At 34.6% G+C, this 20,128-nt stretch overlaps 1 protein-coding gene across 1 annotated transcript; it reads left to right on the top strand.

Annotated features, from left to right (window-relative positions):
* Positions 1-4,939: 4,939 nt before the first annotated feature.
* Positions 4,940-19,294, top strand: Ccha1 (neuropeptide CCHamide 1). Its single transcript, XM_076788639.1, has 6 exons — positions 4,940-5,309; positions 7,418-7,520; positions 16,533-16,568; positions 17,284-17,533; positions 18,106-18,286; positions 18,378-19,294. The coding sequence occupies exons 2-6, from the start codon at positions 7,433-7,435 to the stop codon at positions 18,393-18,395; spliced, it is 573 nt and encodes a 190-aa protein (XP_076644754.1). The 5' UTR covers positions 4,940-5,309; positions 7,418-7,432; the 3' UTR covers positions 18,396-19,294.
* The last annotated feature ends 834 nt before the right edge of the window (positions 19,295-20,128 follow it).

Here is a 20,128-nt window from a genome sequence, read left to right as displayed (position 1 = left end):
GCAATAATATGAGTTTGTTCGTGTTAGGAAATTATTATAATAATATGTAATATCGTTAAGCCCAACATAAAGATAACTGTAAAGATCACTGTAATGCAATGAAAAATACATTATGTAGGCCACTTTTCTGCATGTATATTTAAGATATTCTCGTAAAAACAATATTTTTATAATTTGCACAAAATTAATTTCCCATTCGAAATACTGTATGCTCGGGGCAATTGCGAAGGCATGAAAGCAATTCGATTAATACGGATAAATAACGTAAAATCGTATTAAATGGATTAACGAGTTATTTTTACGGAGCACAATTTCTCATATAAAATTTATTGCCTTAATTTTAGATGAGTCGTAAATAAGTTCATTCTCATGAATTGCGATACGATCACACTTGTCTGTTATTTAAAACGACGAGCTTTTAAGAAGTTTCTGTTAGTAAATGCCAAAATGAAATTAACATTGGATTAGGTGTGCCACCCACTGCGATCTGAACATTAATCCAAATGGAATCTCGACTTTCCGCGGATTTATTGAGACTCGACTTTATCGGATATCGTGTTCCGATGTTAATTTACAGTTACGTTTCATATTTCTGTTATATGCAGCAAAACGTGTAATTGTTCAAACGCTCTTCAAATTAGAGTAACGTTTCAAAAAACGGATCAAACGATTCCAATTTTCCTGCGCAGCTAGGATCAGTTTAGCAGATGACAAACAATAAAAATTTGGAAAAAATTTTATTCTGCTGACACGAATCTACAAAACAGATTTTTCAAATTTTCATTACAGCCTCGATTGAAACAGTTGCAAACGGCAACGTTAATCTTTTGAATGCAATTTTTTTTTTAATTTTCCATTTTTCTTTTTTCAACACTTCACAGAAGCTCTGAAGTTGTTTAGTTCACTTTTGAAAAAGATATTCCGACTTGAAGGATGTCTGAACAATTACGCGAGTTACTGCATATTTGTATCCAAGATGGCGGCAATGTGAAATTTAATAAAAGGCCTGCGGCATAGATTTACGAACGCGCGCACTCCATTCAGTGTTCGTAGCTTTAGAAATTCTTAAGTGGTCCTGTTTACTTTCAGAGAAACGTGCGTGTAGGAGCGCGCTTGTCAGGGATGAGTGACAGCTTGTATTTGGAAAGAAGGGTAGGCCAGGGCGGTGCTGAGGAAGAAAGGGCCCGAGAAAATTGAGCGGTGCAGTGAAAGGTCGTGCACACCGAAAAGAAAATACCACTAACCCACATCTTATACAACTATATTAAGCAACTCCTTGTCTGGCTTGAATGAGCTACATATTCACGGTGTCCCACCTAACTTGAGCTTAATTCTTATGGTAGGGAAAAATGTCAGAGGAAAAGATTACTTTCCAATACTCAGAGTCATGTTTTCCGAGATTTCAAGGTCATCAGAGTTTATTTTCTAAGTGGAACTACATATCTCCATCATCGTGATACGATAACCAAGGTCAAAATGCATCCAACCACCCATAAATACTATGACCTTCGCGTGACCTTGAGCACAAACATTCACAAGCACTCGGCAATTGATGAAAACAGTGAAAGAACTCTGATGGAAGGATTAGTTAATGAAATTTTAGGATGAAAAATAATGATTAAATATAAAATATAAATATTAAATATAAAATTATAAATACAGGAAACACGAGCTCATGAATTGAGCACAAATATATCACTGAGTGACTATACAAATTTTTTTATCGTCAAGATTGGTCAGTAAGAATGACAAACAAATTAAACGTTACGTCGTGGCTATTTATCTCGAATATTCACAACTCGAAGCATCGATTACAGAAACTCGATATTCAACGCGTTACTTGAATGTTACTTTACCGTGCACAACTATCTTAAATGTATCGAGCTGAAGTCAAAGTTGTGATGGATTTTTCAGAGCGATGGCGGGAAGAAGAGTCAATGTCGTTAAATATTAATACACACTTGGCAACGTAACTAGCGGGTTACCGTTTACAATAGAAGTGAGCTTGATCGAATCGAGTTCTCCGGTTTGAAAATATCTGTAAAATTTTGAAAAACTTTAATCAATTGCCAACCGTATAGAAACGTGAACACTTTGCAAATATATTTAACAGTAGGTTTACTAAGAGTGACTATTTTACATTGCTTTACAAAAATAAAAAGAATGTGTTTATCAACATTTTTTTCCAATTCTTTTTCCCAAAAAATGAATTTGTTGAGCAATTCTTCATGGACGCATGTTCCTAATAATAGTGAATTAGAAATGTTAGAACACGTCAGTTTCGCGTTAAATATTAGCTTGCCCCAAAAGTTGCTCTCGCAATATCATTTGGAAATAGCGACTCCCACGAAGGTTTACGCATTTCTTGTTTATCGCAAGTAAAACAGCGAAGCTATTTGAAATCTTTTTACACGACGCTGTACCGGACAATTTCATTCCACAGTCGAGGGGCTCCGAAATTTCATCAAGTTTCACAATCGTCATACAGGTTTTTCTTTATCGCACGCAGTTTTAGAGACACGACGCGCCTACTCTCTTCGGATAATTGGATTTGTCCCTGCTGATATTTCAATTTAGTCGAATACGCGCCACCGTTTTAAGTCGCGGGATCGATCTGAACATGCCTCGCTCAACAAGTGCTCATGGGCGTTTCGTATCATCGATGAAACAAAGATTTTTCGTTAACCGCCGCAGTAACGGGACATCAATAAATTGAACAATTTTCTTCAGTATAAAAACATTAATTTACTACAAAATCGAATTGGCACTTGAACTGTTTGATCTAGAGCAGAAAAAGGAATCAGCTTCGAATCTACATTTAAATGCCTGGATTAGAGGTTTTCCGATGTACAAAAAACTTTTTATTTTGTGAACAGTTTTGCGCAAAATTGTTTAGCAATAACTGCAACTGTGACTTCAAGTGCCTGCCATTTATATAAAAAATCAATATTTTCAAAATCCCCTGTGCATTTCTCCAAACCCTTTAATGTAATATTGAATGAATTTTAGAAAATATTACTCAACGAATAGTATCCCTTAAATTACAGAAGAACGTCTTTTATCACGTGATCACAGCATAAGTTACAGTTGTAACTTACAGTTGTAAATTGTATTCGGCGAACAATGCTCTTTTATTTTTTTTTTTTTTACAATGAATGAATATGTTGAACCACGTCTCTAAAAATATATCCAGCATATGAAAGTAATATCTTCAAAGATGTATAGATCAGATACTTTTTAATTTTTCCACGTTCGTGTGATCAAAAGACCTGATTTATACGTAATAATTACGACATGCTTCTCATATCGACAAATATTCAGAAACATGAAAGAGACTACAAATGAAATGGTAATTATTAATTTAATCGATGAAAGAAAATGTCGTCATTTGATTCAATGTGCCAATGTTTATATTGACAAATAATGTATACACTTTATTTCGAAGTGTCTCATTCGTGTTGTTTATAACATTACCTTAAAAACCGTTCCTGTAATAAATGGCTAAAGAATTCAGAAATTTGTCATTGGCGATCATAATCCCCATATACAAATAGTATTTTGACATTTAATAGTAAATAATTTAATAACAACTTATATAACTAACAACAAAGTACCCTCACTATCCACAGCGAACTTGGCAATCGGAAAACAATAGAAATCTCTTACTCCCACACAATGTAAATTTTTTGAAATAATGGTACACAAATTTTCTGCTTGCTGAAACTTTTTATAAGTGCGTTATAAATATTTGACTGTTAAACGTTTCTCGAAGTTTGTAAAATGTTCATAACCACCGTGTATTTAAGTCAGGTTTTATGAGCAATAAGCAAACCAGGTTCCGTCAAAATTTATGCGAAGAAACAGCGAGAGTAACTATTTTACTTTGGTATAGGGAAAAGAGTATGAAAACATGCAGAAACATAATGTTTTCATTATATAAAGTTCATCTCTTGCTAACTTTTGTTGACTTCTTCTTTCTTATCCTGCACTTGGTTTCTGATTTCATCACAGAATCGTCACGTAGAATTTATTGAGAACAGTGTACAAATGTTTATCCATGTTAATTACCAAATCCCAAGTTACATATTTCCAGAATTAATGGTAGATTCATCGACAATTTTTATTTCTAGGAAAACTATATTTAAGACATATTTGAGCACGTGTGATTTGGAAAGTAGCTGTTTCTGTGTCTGACCAATTTCAGTCATTTCTACTTGTGGCAAGTGTAGACCTGATATTGCACGTATTTCATTAAATTTAATATATTCTAGGTATTATTTTTGGAGGATTAACGTATGAAACAAGTATTGTAAGATACCACTACCAACATTTGCAAATATTAATACGTATTTAGCGTTAATTTATTTTAGCATCCTTACGCATCAGTTTAGCTTAGGTTATTAGGGACCACATTTTAATTAAATTACATACAGTTTGGGTTGTGCATTTGGAGTGCAATATGTTTGACCTTTATGTACACAAGTGCCACATTTCGTTTGTGCTTCTATCCGATTACGTTGTTTGTAAATATATTCATATTTTACTCTTCAATTTTAGGTAAAACGGATGAAAACTTGCTGTGTTAATTTCCGAGAAAATCGAGTTTGAAAATGCAGCGAATACGGGTGCTGTTAGATAGGACTCGTCTGATCATGACCAACCAATTCTACTTCCTGCATATACTATAGCACGCGAACCCGGTGGATCTTCGAACTCGATTTTCTCGAGAAGGAGACGCTCAGCAAAAAAATGCTACTCCTTCTGTTCGACTAATTTTTGTACGTAGAATCACCACCCGACGGGAAACACTCTGGTCCTTTTTGGAAATTGTTAGCAGCCCTAAAATGGTAACAATAGCGAGGGGGGTTGACCGTGAATCACCGTGTTCGTAACATTGCGAAATAATCACCGACGGACAATGCGTTTAAATTGGGGGCCGCGGCCGTTAATCTACAACTCTTAAGAACACGGAGAACGGCCTGCCCTCTGATCCGCTCAGAAAAGGGCACCCGTATCGGCCGACGCAGGTGCGCGTTCGAAAGGCGCGTGAATCGGAGCCCCACCACCGCCGTTCGTGTACCACCATGCTCCACCGTATACCGGACACATCTATAAAAGCCCTGGTCGCGCGGACTGCTGGCTTCGAGTTTACTTGTCGAGCCCTTCGATCGGGATCGTCCGTAGGTCCGAGCGTGGATTTGTCGATTTTTTTGGTGAACTTGTGCGACCAACAAATATAGCGACCGGGTTCGTCGCTCGCAGTCCTCCGGCGGCCGACTTCCGGGTTTATCTTTTCGTTCAAATCGAAGGTGAAACGACAGAGACCTATGCGAATCAGAGACCACAACGCCGACGAAAGTGTGCGAGCGAAACGCGTGTAGAATTTTTCACTTACCGAGAGGATCTCTCGATCGTTCTCTCGTCGAAGTCGATCATTTCTCTTGTGTAATCCCGAAACTTTAGCAAAGTCCGCGCGAGGTGACATTGAAATTATCGGGCCCTTGCCATAAGTAATTGCGACTTTTGCCATGCTTTTGGAAGGTCAGAGACTAGAATTCTTAGACTCCTGCGATCGAAAAACTATTTATCAATTCGCGGATTCTGCATGACAGTGAATTTATTACGAATGTGCTAAAAATTGTTTGTAAAGACCCCGAGTATACTTACCGCCAGAGAAGATATATACAGCTTTTATAAACTGTTTTTGACTTCAGAAAGTATGCAACGAAATTCGCATTACTTATGGGGTGACACGAGTCTGCAAGCGTTATTGGAAATTTGAGAATTTCGATAGAGCAAAAGTATAATGAGAAATGAAATTTTACTACGAGTTGAAATCGGCCAGATTTTGAAGACTTTTGCACGCTGTAATTAATTAGTTAACAACGACGAATAATTGTGTATAGTTTTTTATCGGAATTTTCTTTTCCAACAGTTATTGCAATTTTCTGTAATTTTGCTATCGTTTTACGATTTATATTCCTGCATTATTTGCCTTCGTTATATTTTAGCACGTTGAAAATCTCTTTTCGTGTTTCGTGAATTCGCCTTTTTTTATACGCTGTTGTTAACTTTAAAAGGTCTGAAAATTGGAGAAACCACTTGCTTCTCTGACAAATTTTTGCTTCGACGAAAGTATAAACTTCCGTGAGTAAACAAAACGTTGGAAAATCTACTCTTTCGTCCGTTGTGCTAATTTTCCAATCAAAAGTTTCGTTCGTACATGACGTTCGAAAGAGTTCCGTGCCAATCAAAATTAACAATCTGAAATCGCAAACAATGCAAGCAACTTTCCCGAACATTTTGCGTTTTCTAGGTGTGCAATTGAAAAGGAAAAGATTGCGTAATGTAACAGTGATGACGTCTCTAAAAAAAAGTTTACATAGAGTCGACTTGTTTAAAGATTTTAAATTTTAAATTAATTAGCAATGTAAAACGTGTGCCGCACGATTCAAGGGAAATTAATATTTAAATTCCAATATTTGTATCTATTCTGTTCTAATGCGGTTTCTTCCTCGAATTTCATTTTTTTTCTGCTTTGGACTCGATCTCTTCCTTTGCGTTATCTGACACTAAAAGAAATTTTGAAAATTCTTTGTGATGTGAATTTTTATTTATCTTATTTCAACCGTGCTGAATAACTTAATTCAATAATTTCCTTCGGGATTGTTATCTACAGAAAAATTTCGGTCCTCCTTTTTAATATATTTTTATTTTCAATAAATAAAGTGTCAAGGAATACAAAACTATTTCAATGATATCAAATTTGTTGAGATAAAAAGTATTTAAATATTTGACAAAGCTTCTACCTTGATTTGTCTACATTCATTTTTAGCTTTCCAGAAAATTATTAATTTGGCCAAGAAATATTATCGCGCAAATAACGTGTCTTCGATTAAAAGAGCAGTTAAATTTATGTTAGTATGTATACACGTTCAATATGAAATTGATTGTATCAGCGGACTGTAAAAGTGAATTTACAAAAATCCCGATTCAACTACAAAATACTACTACCACTTTATCCGCTGCGGTCGTTCATTCCCGGTGGTGATGACTTTTTACCGGAGGTTAATTGAATTCTTTAGAGATAATGAAACGGTTATACGTGTCAGTATCTCCATAGTGTTTATTGCGTTTGTTGAACCAAAAATTGAGGCTGTAATTTTTTGTTCATTACACATTTTTCATTCTTTTATTATAGAGAAAATTGTATACACTTTAATTGTAGATCGAAAGTACTAATTTTTCTGATAAATGACCGCATACTAGATTAAACATTGTTTTATCAATAATGATTATTGTTTATTCATGAAAAGTACGGAAGGACAGCATTATTATTCGCATTATCATTTTCTTATTTATTATTCTAAAACGGTCACTATTATGAAATTAAATTTGTTGCTTTTTTCTGATTCAGAGTACAACTGGTCACATGGCGGTCACTTCCGAAAATTCAGTGACGATTTTTATACGCACCTGGACCTTCATGATCATCTTCTGCTTTGCGAGCAACGCAGCCGGTATGTAAAAGCCACAATTTGAAATACTAAAATATTGTTATTCAACAAATTTACTCGTGCACTATTTGTTGCGATCAAACAAAATTTCAAACGAAAATTGTTTGGAGTTGTTTATTTGTAATAATTAGTTTCTTGATAGTCGCTTTTTTATCGAGACGTGAGGCCACCTTCATGAAAAACAGCTCGGTAATTATGAATTTTTTATCCCATATACCTCATAGTTTTCTATTCATCATTCATTACTCTTTAGAACCACAAGGTCTAATATTGCACATCATGATACAAAAATTCAAGGTGACCTTGAACTATCGTTTGATAAATGTTTTGACACAACAAATGGTTTAGGAGTAAATTTAGGTGGCACAGATAAATGTCTCACCCTGTACATTATTTTTAAAAATGACAAAAAATTTGGATAGATATATTCTTGTTATTTTTATGAAGTAATGTAAACTAGTCCCTTTTACGGCTCCGTAAATCTAATGTTAAATACACAACGGTTCCGTAAACATCCGTATAACAATTATAAATTGCTACAGAAAATGGTTTAACACGAGAACTGTGTCTCCGTTGTTTTAAACTTGGATGAAATCGAAAGATCGAAGACTCTCAGAGGTATAAACAACTCACGTGTTGTCTTTTACAATTACGAAACAACGAAGATTGTTTCTAAAACGTCGGTAATACTTTTTTGAACCCGTTCCCGTAATACTACGCCGTTTGTAACAATTGTATGCACCGCATACAGTCATTTGTTTAAATAAAAAAGAACAGTAAATGTTCCGCTTTCTAAAATAATTTTTTGCATCTCGAAAATGTTCGACAGAATTTTGAACAATTAAACCCGAAAATCCAGGGTTGCTCGGCACAAAAGATATTGGAGCACCACGTACACCTACATGAAAAAAAAAGAATCGGTTCTCCAAAAACATTTGAAAAATATCTGTAGTTAGTTTAGTAAAAAATTCAGAAAGCTCCCGAAGTTATGCGCTCTAATAGACAGACGCATATTTTAGCGACAACTGCAATTATAATATGAAACCATACCATTTATCCACGTTCTTTCCTAACGAGTTTATTCAAAATCGACGACCAGTATTTTTCAAAAACTGATGGCGCATCCATGCAGCTGAGATTTATTTTTTCTTTGGAATGCGTATTTCAAAACTTCATTCTTACCTTTCTGAATAAAAACCGAAGGATCGTTTTAAACGACCTTTTTAAATGATTTTCTACGGTCCATCCTCGCATAATTAGCTGCCATACCGTAAATTTTCCAATTTCTAAATGGTGAATTGATAAATACAATTATCAGATTATCCCATAAGTAATGGAAATTTTCTCTCATATTTTGATGAAATTTAATTTATTACTAAAAGGAGAAACATATTAAAAGAAGACGTGTGTAAAGATGTCCTATTTTCAGCGTTTTTCGCAGGTAAGGACGCCGCATAACTTTTGAACTAGTGATCTCCTAGGATTGAAACCTCGATTTTCGGAATTTTCTCGTCAAAATCTACAGGTTTATATGAAAAAAAGTTAAAAATTTCTGGTTTCCTGAAGCAAAGTTTAACCTTATTAAGTCCTACATGACCTTTATTAATTATCAGTTTCCAATATTCGTCATTCTGTAAACTTTAAAAATGAATTAAAATGCATTAAACGGTTGTAATCACAGTTTTTACACAAATTCATATAACCTCTTATGGCGATTATTGTCGTTATGAAGAGATGGAATTTTTTCTTTCTTACAATGACGTGCTGAAAACGACGATGTTATCCGTCCTTGATCACTGTATGTAATAAACTTGACATCTTCTTGGTAATGTGCAGAACCCCCTTGTATTCTGTGAACCACGCGTGGGTAGCAAGGCAAATATCCTAACTTTCTTATTACACATAATGTACCAATTCTCATTAGCGTGATAGGCTCCGAATGACGGTTTAGTATGGTTATCTACTCATTCCTTTCATCCATTCTCTTGGATAGGAGTGAGATAGTCTTTAAAATTTTTAATAGACACATTATGCGACTATGCACTTCCGGTGCAAATGGGCAATTTCTTTCACAGTGGTGGCGGGGGGGGGGGGGGTTAATAGATAGATAGTGACAGCATGAATTCGTGGCAAATTGTGGCGAAATACAAAAAGAACTTGTAGATTATAAAATAATAATTCACATACATGACGCTGCAATAAAAACATTAAAAGACCAATAATTAGATGTAGGTAATTATTTTACAATTTTGTTTAAGTTGTAGAGACGTTCTGTAGTCTGTTTAATATTTGTTGTGGATTATTTTATTTTCACGGTAGCAACGAGCAGATTTATAACAAGTGTCTTGTTTAAATAAAATCGCCACCTTTTAACGAGTAAACTGCAGATTTTTATGCAAAATAAAAATTGTCCGCATTCGTTACAAAACACAGAAGTTGCAGAGAACTTTGTTCCTGTTCTAAATAATTTAAATCAGTTAAAAATAATACAATTTAATAGCTGTTTCGTGAAAAGCATATTCACTTAATTAATTGAAAAATTTGTAATCAAACGAACGATAAATAAGCTGACTAAAATTTCCACTGAAATTGCGAATATTTAAATCATTTTTCGTCGCTTAAACCGATTTTATTTACACGACCGATTATTTATTTAAACTGATTTAAATTATAAGCTATTTTGGATAATTTATACAAGCAACGTAACAATTAACATTGAAATCATATGCAACGTACATTACTTCCGGTTCGTTCAATGCTGCAGTCGTCATTTCCACAGGATATAAAAATAGATATTATGGGGGAGTGTTCAGTCGATAAACGAGTGTGTTTTATGTTTTACGAAACAGAGAGAGAAAAAAATTGTGATATCAACGAACGTTCATAAATAATTTATGCAACAATTATAATGGATATGCGAAATAACAACAAGGCCATCTTTTTTTTATTCGTTTTACCGTTTTTGCTTTCACTCCATTACGAAGCATTGTCTCCCTGAGGTTTAGCAAAAAACCTGTGCAAGATTATAAACAATAATATTGCTAATAATTTCTCATACTCCTCGTTGTCTTCTAGATTTTTGTTTACGTATGCTAAAATATCCAATAACAAATATTTTACCTGTCTCTTTTTTTACAGAGACTAGAATTAGTTCAGACAAGTTAACATTAAACTCCAAATGATGCGCGCTGCAGAATTTAATTGGCCTTCACGTTCTATTTGTTGCTTGCATTTCTATTTCACACGCAGGAAAGCACGAGGCCGAACGGGTACACAACATTCCAACTTAAATAATATTTTATTTCAGACATTTTTTTCTGCGGAATAAATAAAATGAGAAATGTATGTGTAGGGTGCGAAATATTCTAGCTTTCCAATAAAACTAAAGGCTCCGAGTTGCTATTATCACGCGGTGCGTTGTATGTGCGTTCATATTTGGTTTTCGGCACACGTTTGCAACGCAAGCGCGAAAAGCTGTTCCTTCATTTTGCGAAAATTCGACGCTCTTTCGCTTGCTGTGTTTCGACGAAGAAAATAATTAGAAGTTCCTCGCACCTTCGACGTTAATTTCGCCAATGACAGGCCGTTTCATTAAAGCGTCCAGTTTATTTTCCGCGCGAACATAAAGATCGCTGCGAATCGAGGAAAACGTTACGGGACGGTTTGGTGTGCTGATTTTATTTATGGGCCACGGAGTTACGCCCCGCGGGAAAAAAAGTCACGACGCCGAACATTATATTGGAATGTAAACAAATAAGAAAAAGAGCCCCCTCGATTAATCCTGCTCCGCGGTACACAGAAAGTAATTATGCGCGCTTAGAGTGTGCTTCTTGCTTCACCTTCACACCGGCCGTAAACTTATTCACCGTGTTATAGATCGTCGAAGTTTCGCGGAATGCAACGAAACGTAAAATCCTGATCCACGGAACGAAAAATTGCTCGCGCTACAAACAAATACCATCTGTTTGACTGACATTGTACCTAACAGCTAGGATTCGCCAGTTTCTCACCGTCTACAATGATTGCAATCAAATTGGAATTAAATAAAAATTCATTGTGGTGAAACTTCAACTTGGCCACACAGAAATTTTTAACTTTTTTTTATACAATCCTGCACATCTTGAAGAGAAAATGTCAAAAATCTAAGTTTCAATCGTAGGAGATCACTACCTCAAAAGTTACGCGTGTTTAGGTAATATCTTTTTGAATTTATTAAAATCATTAAAGGAAGAAATATGTACATTGCCACACACTGTCATACATTGTTATGTAACTTTTTTCACGTCGCGGCTTAGGAAATTTGTGTTTTGCATAAAAATTCGCTGTATAATAATAAAATTTCACAGACTGACAAGTCTAACGCAATTTTCCGAGTATTATCGTTGGTGATTGATAGGTTAGGTCAAGAAACTGGTATTACCTGTAAAACGCATTCATAATAGGCTGGTCGGCTTAAGAAGGACTACCGCGAGCAATAATAACAAAGTTCATGCAACTTCGTTAATGGGATCATCCCACGGTTAACTAATCCTCGTTTCCAACGGAGGCCGGAAATTTTAATTGTATATTCGGAGTCCCTGTTTATATACTATAAGATTAACTACTTCACACGTTCCCGGAGTTCGGTAGTGGTAACCTGTTGCTAATCCCTGGAAACTGTGCTAACGTTTTCCCTTCGATTTATGTTTTTAGTGAAAATTACTTGAGGAGTTATACACACCCACGAACCGTAATGTTACGGTTGAGAATTTTCCCTATGCATAAAATTATATTTTTCTTAGTAGCTTTTCTTATCAATTAAGGGCACGAAGGTTTGATAGCAACCTTGGAACAGTTTGTCGAAGTTTTTGAAGATTATGGATGTTTAACAGACAGACACATATTCGTCAAAATGATCGTGAAAATACGATTTTGCAGGCAATTGAAATTTTGAAAGCAATTTTATCTCAACGAAAATAATTTGTTAATTTAATTTTAAAGAACACTACGGTAGATATATTTGAAAATATCCTATTGAAGGTTAACAACAGATTTGAAAAGTCTTGAAAAACAGTTTTTCCAGAGAAAAAATGTGTAATGTTTATATTTAGCTAGGATAGTCTTTTCACATTTACACGAACTCAATATTTCGACAAATTTCAAACTTTCATTCTTATGACAGACGTTTCGAGATTGCCCAGAATATATTTTTGGAAAATTGACTTTTTCATTTCAACCTACACGATCTATGAACAGTTTGCTTTTCACCAACAAATCTTGCGTTATTAAAAGAGTGGGTGGGCAATTGTGTGATATATTTAGAGAAAAAATACACGTTTTGTCTTGAACGTATCCTCGGTACTTCCGGTTTAGTGATGTCAGAGGTCAATGGGGAGGGAACGTACGCAAAAATAAATGGGGCAAGAGAAGATAGGGTGGCCAATAAGAAAGCACAGGGGTGAAAGGGGTGCGAAGTGTTAGAGAGTGTTCGGTAAATAAAAAAGATGGATTAGCGAAGATTAGGTGGTAAAATATAGAAGAAAATGATGCTGGACATACGAACAAGCATTTTTTTTATTCATCATTTTCTAATCAATTTAAACTTCGATTGGTGATTATTTTCATTCATTTCGATTCGAGGGAACTGCAGTCATTTATTTACTGCAGGACACAAACGACTAACAAAATTAATGGAATTACTTAAAAATAATAGTAATAAAATGAATGCCATCGAATGCTAGTTCATTAATGCTGAAATTAATTAGATTGAGGACTTTATTATCAAGTGACGTAACGATTGTTAATAATAATCGTATGAATGAAATAGATGAGACATAATATATAAAAATATGGGAGAATAGGGCTCGAACAGAATTTTTTAGAAACGAAAGATAAGTGAACTTCGAACATGATGCGCTTCAGAGGCTAATGTCTCTGCTCTCGAGGATTTTTCCGCGGAACAAATCCAGTGGGCATCGATGACAAGATAAAAAGAAGCACTTCGGTCCCTGCCGCGCATCCCCGGCGGAGGTGTCAAGAAACAGGACTGGGAAACAGAGACAACGGACTGTCGCGGACATGGGAATCGGAAAGTGAATTGTCGGCTTTGTGTCAGCCGGTCGATGGGACTGCATAAAACGACTATTTTTCTCCCGTGTGCATTTTCTGTGGGTGTGCGTATGCACATTTTTATGGCGCCATTCGAACGTTTTACATCCAGCCCTGCTGTAATCCTCAGTTGCACTATGCATTTACAGTGCGTTTCACGAGAGCCTGGGCGTGATCTCCGCGAAACTTGATATCCAATTAAAACGATATTGTTCTACTATAAACACATGAACCACTCGTTCGATACGCGTCCGACTAAAATCTCATGCTGCACTTTGCAGTTCGAAGTTGCCGATTCCAATGAAACTTCGCGCAGGTTAGGCGTGTCTAGAAAGTAACGAGGCAGGTTCTCGGAGATCTATCATGGCAGCGACGCACTCCGACGCTACTCGATACGTCTGCTTTACTGTCGGTATTCATCTCAATTTGAGCCACCTATCACTAGAAATTTTGCGGCTGGTTTTATACGAACGTGATACAGGGTCAGGAACCAAATTACTGTGGGGGTACCGATTACTGTGCCTATATTAATTGTACTCATTTCTAAAGCGTAATGATTATTGAAAAAGAGATACTACATTCTTCTCATTAAAATCAATTAACTAACGGTAATTTTGATGTTTAACACTAGAACTACCGGATGAGTCAAAATGACTTGCTCCTAATTTTTTCTTTTAGAAATAATGAGATTATAAATATGTTTTCGCGAGAAAATTTTTTAATAAACTTTCCTATCGAAGTAGATATTTAAACAAAACTGGTACGAAGTCTAAACAAATGCAATTTTGTTGTTATTATAAGGCAATGTATGCCAGTTGTATTTACTGCTTGGTAGTTCTAGTGTTAAATGTTAAATATTGAAAGCGGAGTGAACAGAAACAAATGCCTAATGTAATTGAAAAACACCTGATAAGTAATTTTCAGTTTTTCTAGTCGTGCTAAAATTAAAAGTCTCATTTTGAAATGCTATTGGACGGTTCAATATATCAAAAATATAACACTATACGCAAAACCTGCTCTACCATGTTCGATAATCGAGCTCATGGTAATTCTTCGATCAGAATTCCATGTGCATTGTCTGGAATATAGTCTGAATCCCCAAAACTGTTATTGCGGCGCGAGATACGTGTTATGTGCAATAATGTGATACTTACAAGTTTGTACGAAGCATTGTCAAACGTGTTGCGGGTATTTAGTAACTATTAATAGCAAAAAATTAGTCGTTAACAATACAATTTCCATGGATTTATTTTCTGATAGAATAGTATACATTTGCCAATTATTAATGTTAGTAGATGATATAACTAAATCTGATATTCATGCAACATAACTTATTGGAAAGGTCGCTTTTTAGATCATTGTTATATGCATATATTACTAAACATTGCTATACATGCTACATTATTCATGATGGGAATTAATGTCTAAAATTATATTATAATATTTGCCAATTTTTGGGGGGATTTCTAATATTTCATATAGAAAGTGCAAATTATGATTCGCAACTCATTAGCGTGCTCTAGGCCTGGGCACATTTTATTTTAAATCGAAAGAAAAATGACCGTTTGAAGTCGTGAATTATTTCGGTATACAAATAAACAAATACGCAGTTATGTCAACATTACATCCAGCCAAATAAAAATATATTCAAATTTTCCAAATTGTGCTTTAATCACATTCCATTAATTCGATTTGTAAAAACCTTTATATTGCAGTGGAGCGAGAACGTCGTGTATGGAATACAAAGCCTGACGAAAACGGCGCAAAAAATGTTGCAAATTTGACTGCAAGCGTATTCCAAATTGAATTTCCTGAATTTCTGGTTTTGTTTTTACAACTCCGCTACAGTATGAAAACAGAAATCTCCGTTCGTCCTAGTTCGACGAAAAAATATCGCGATTTTATTATCTTCGGTATTTCAATTAAATCCCTCGTTCGTTAATTTTCAGAAGAATGTCCCATGGGGACGGTGAGCGCGTTTCACGGTTGTGTTTACGTTTCGTTTGATCGGAGTTTCATACCGGGGAAAAGTGTAGATTTATCCCCTTTCTTCCCAAGTTAGTTAATACACAAAAAAAAGAAAATTGAAAAAAAAATTGAATTTGATAACGGTTTCTATGCGGTACTTATGTACGCGGCCGGGTCGCAATGAAGCTCCGCGTATCCATTTCCCTCGTTTCTACACGCCCAGGTACTTAGGCCACCCTGTTGAGGTTTTAATTAAGCCAATTCACCGGAAAAAGTGCCCACGTCCCGATTATTTTAGACACCATTTTTAAGAATCTTAATGAGACTCGCCCACATCAGGGCTTTTCTTTAACCTTTGCCGCGCGGTGAAATCTCATTCACAACTGCACACGCCAAAAGGAACGTCAAATTAGGTGAATCACCCCATCGCGGTTGAACATTAAGGGCTTTATTTTAAACCGGCCCTTCCGTTCTTTAAAGCCGAGCCTTCCATTCTTTGATCTTTCTTAATGAAACTGGGAATAGCGCAATTCCCAGGTGAAATGTTAATGTTCCGGGGATGATCGTATCAATTTATGCTTCTGTGCATGCAAAAACAATTTATGGAATTGTGACTGTTAAGTGGAATCTTGTTTTTCATCTTATTAACTTGAAAATAGGACGGGTGCTTTATTAAGTTACGTCATTGTTTATATTTGGTTTTACATTAAATCATTTTATTAAATTCAGACATTCTGTTAAATTGTATTCTACTTTGTGTTATGTAGATTTTTTTATTTTAAACAGAAAAACGGTAAGATGCACATTGTAAATATAAATTGATATTTTATGGTTAATTAATTTCATATAACACTTTAATAACATTAAATCATTAAATAATACTTCCATAATATTACTTATAATTACTTATTGATAACATGCAGTTATAAAACATTCACCGTGAAATATTATTTGTTTCAGGATCTTGCCTGAGCTATGGCCATTCATGCTGGGGAGGTACGCTTTTATTTATGAATATAATTATAGCAAAATTTATTACTTTTGTTTTTATCGAAAACAGTTAGCAGCGTTTGTACATTTCATATTTATATTTATTTTGGATAGTATTTATTTACTTATTATTAATATCGGAATAAATAACATAGATCTTCCCAAAAAATTCTCTTCCTCACTACAGGCAGAAATTATTTGTGGTGTAAGACAATATAAATCACTTCACCTAGCATGCATGCATCATAAGATTAATTACTCAGAACACAGTGCCTCGACCATGAATTATTAGGATGATTTCTGCTTAGCACAAATTTCGGAATTTTGTAGTTTACATAAATTTCCCAAAACTATCGAGTAAACGTGTGAGAATCATTTTTCATTCTTTATTAATCGCTATGTTGCGGGTTCGATGCATTTATAACAAAAGTGAAATACAAAACTATGAAGACACTACAATAACTGAAAAACATTTATTAAAATGATTGAAAGAAAGAGTTCATATTTATTTAATTTCTGTTTCTTACAACTGACACGGAAAATTTTAATTTCGCACAAAGATACGCAGTCTAAAAAACATATTGACGTGTCATCTTCGATTTGTTAAACAAGTTACTTTGATATTATCTGATTTTTACAATTGCTGTGTCGATGGGGGTGTAAATCAATTCTGAATTTGAAAGTAAGTCGTTAGATGTATCGACGAAATGAATTGTTGCAGGCCATGGTAAACGCAGCGGAGGACATAATAACGCTTACTTCGTTACAACAAAAACGATGAGCGACATCCAACAAGACGTTCCTTCGCTCGCGAAGGAACAATGGGTACTGTCTCGTTTGATCGCTCGACCTTTGATGTCTACGAAATACCGAGGAAGATGGGACCGACCGTTCAAAATAAAATCGCATTTTCCACAACACTGGGAGAACGGAGAGCTGAACTCGCACGTGAACAGTGATGCGCCTATTAGGTGAATACGCGAACATGTACCGGAGGATTGCATGCCGAACATCCAACCATTATTTTTAACGATGTACCCAAACGTTTGAAGACAATAATCTTGAAACGTTTGAAGACAATGAAAGGTTTCTATTTCCATTATAATATTGGTGAATAAAGTTGGTCAACGACGTGATAGAGAAAACAATTAGAATAACACGATCTATGTCACAGTACGGACCCGAAGATTAGACTTAGATCGAGACTCTACTGTTTCCGTTTGTTTTAAATAAAAATACTATGGGTTTTATATATTTGTGACAAAAATTAACAGACCAAATTAATTGTAGAGATCAGAAGAATTTTAAAATATTGTTACGCTATTTTTGACATAGTAGGATTGTTAAAAGAAATAATGTTATCGACTGGAATGTTAAAGATATAATATTGATATTGTAATAATATTGTCTGTTTCTTTTTTACAGTTCATCTAGAAACATTTTATTTTCCATCAAGATCCACAATCTATTAATAAATAAACGCCTCTGTGGTAAACATTTTTAAAAAATGACCGGATTACTAACGTTATACTTTTTTTCACAGAGATCAAAATAATAACGAAGATCAAGACGAAGGGAAACAGAGAAATATCGATGGCATAGGGGACATGGTGGAAGGCATAAACGGAGAACAAAAGGAAATCCCGGAAATTCTTTTAATATCGAATAATGGAGAACACGAACAGGACAGGAAACCGCAGAACGTAGAACTGATCAAATTTCTGGTGAACTAAACAATAATTTTTTCATTCCACATGTGTAATATTTTAATTCCGTATGCGTGTCAAGTGTCTCATGCATCTTCCTTGCTTTCAGAGTGATAATTTGGAATGAGAGGATTCCAACACAACTGTGAAACACCGTGTAAAATAGAAATTGTCATAAATGTATTGTGATTCGACTAAGAAGGATATTGTTTAAAACATTTAATTAGTGATTCTTTTTCTCGAATAAAATTGAGTGAATGTCTCATCGATATTGGTATCCCTCCTTCCTGATGAAAAACAATCTTGAAATTACTAACTAGCTCTTTATTAATCAACGCTATCATCGATTTGTGTTTACATATTTTGTCGTGAAACGTTCATATTTGTAATCTCTTTGGAAAATCTTTTTCGAGAAATCGATTACACTCTTCTATATAGAGTATGTTATAGTGTTATTCGAATAAAAATGAGCTGATGCATGAACGTTTACGTGATTTTGTTGTCAATTATCTCACAGACAAAATTGTAAACACGCTAAACGATCGAAAGATATCCGAAATTTACTGTAAATAACGTCATGATTGCAAAATAAAAAGCACAGTATGTTTTCTAGGTCACGTCAAAATTATGTGGCAACATTGCACGTTCGTATTAATTAACCGTTTAGCATTAATATGTCTGAAGGTCAGTGCACGACAAGTGCAGTCACATCCATTTATCATTAAGTTCATGCTCGCATCATTTGTTAAACACTGTGATTAATATGTAAAACTGTAAAAGCTGTATCGGTTGGTAGCGACAAGTTCAGCAGCTTCATCAACGAAATTTCCAAGTATGAAAAAATATAAGAAATGTTACTCAATCTCTGAATGTGATTATGTTACGGTCTCCTATTATACTTATACGATACTTATATTGTTCTATTATTATAGCATGCGTGTATTGTACTATATAATTGTTTCTTTCAAAATTATAACAGAATTTGACACATAGACATGTCACATATAAAAAATATAGCACATGGAATCTCAATTGCGATTTTAATTATGTGATAATTTGAAATGGACTACTCTGTTGTAACACCATTGAACCATTATGGTGATGTAACCCGTGTTCCTTACGCTTTAAATCCCATTGCCAATGTTTAATTTCTTTGATGCAAAGAAGATAGAATTTATGAATTATGTACACAATTTAAGAAATAACTATTATTTCATTACTTCTTCAACGCGATAATTGAATGCATCACTAAAATACTATCTGCAAAACTGTTATTATACTCTAAACTATGTTTTATTTTTAATAAACATCTGAAACTTTCGGTAATATATTTATATTCCAACTGTTCTTAGATATATTTAGAGTACAAAATAAATGTTTAAGTTCCATATTTGTAACAAAATGTAAATACATGAATAAACAGTGACAAGTTAACATTGAACTCTGTTAAACAATAGGATTAATGTTCCGAATTTCATTACTGCTTTCATCTTTCCGGATTATTAACGTCTCGTTTACGAGCAAGTGATGCATTTAAATTGAAATGACCCACGTTCCACAATTAACATATTCTATCTTTGGCGAAACCTATGAACGAATTGTAATGCTTCCCGAGAGAATACCATGAAAATCAATTGAAACAATAAACGACATGTTGCACACGTTAAATTGTTTATTGCTCTGTCGAGTGAATTTTCTATTATTTTGTCTATTTTAAATTCAACGATCTAGAAAAATTTTAGTCCCAGAGTAACAATAATGAACTCAATAATGAAATCAAACTTTTGATAATTTGCAGTTAAATATACATTATATACAAGACGCATTCCTTAATTGACTTTCGTCTCTAGTATTAACATA

The sequence above is a fragment of the Halictus rubicundus genome, chromosome 5, assembly GCF_050948215.1.
Source record: "Halictus rubicundus isolate RS-2024b chromosome 5, iyHalRubi1_principal, whole genome shotgun sequence".
NCBI classification, from domain to species: Eukaryota; Metazoa; Arthropoda; class Insecta; order Hymenoptera; family Halictidae; genus Halictus; species Halictus rubicundus.
The sequence above is the reverse complement of the archived record's forward strand: the minus strand, read 5'-3'. Positions and strand labels throughout refer to the sequence as shown.

What these genes read in the sequence shown, in the direction of transcription:
- Ccha1 (XM_076788639.1), top strand. Translation starts at nt 7,433, where the DNA reads ATGGCGGTCACTTCCGAAAATTCAGTGACGATTTTTATACGCACCTGG. An exon ending in CTTTGCGAGCAACGCAGCCG is followed by an intron (nt 7,521 to 16,532) that starts GTATGTAAAAGC and finishes TATTTGTTTCAG; the next exon opens with GATCTTGCCTGAGCTATGGC. An exon ending in AACAGTGATGCGCCTATTAG is followed by an intron (nt 17,534 to 18,105) that starts GTGAATACGCGA and finishes TTTTTTTCACAG; the next exon opens with AGATCAAAATAATAACGAAG.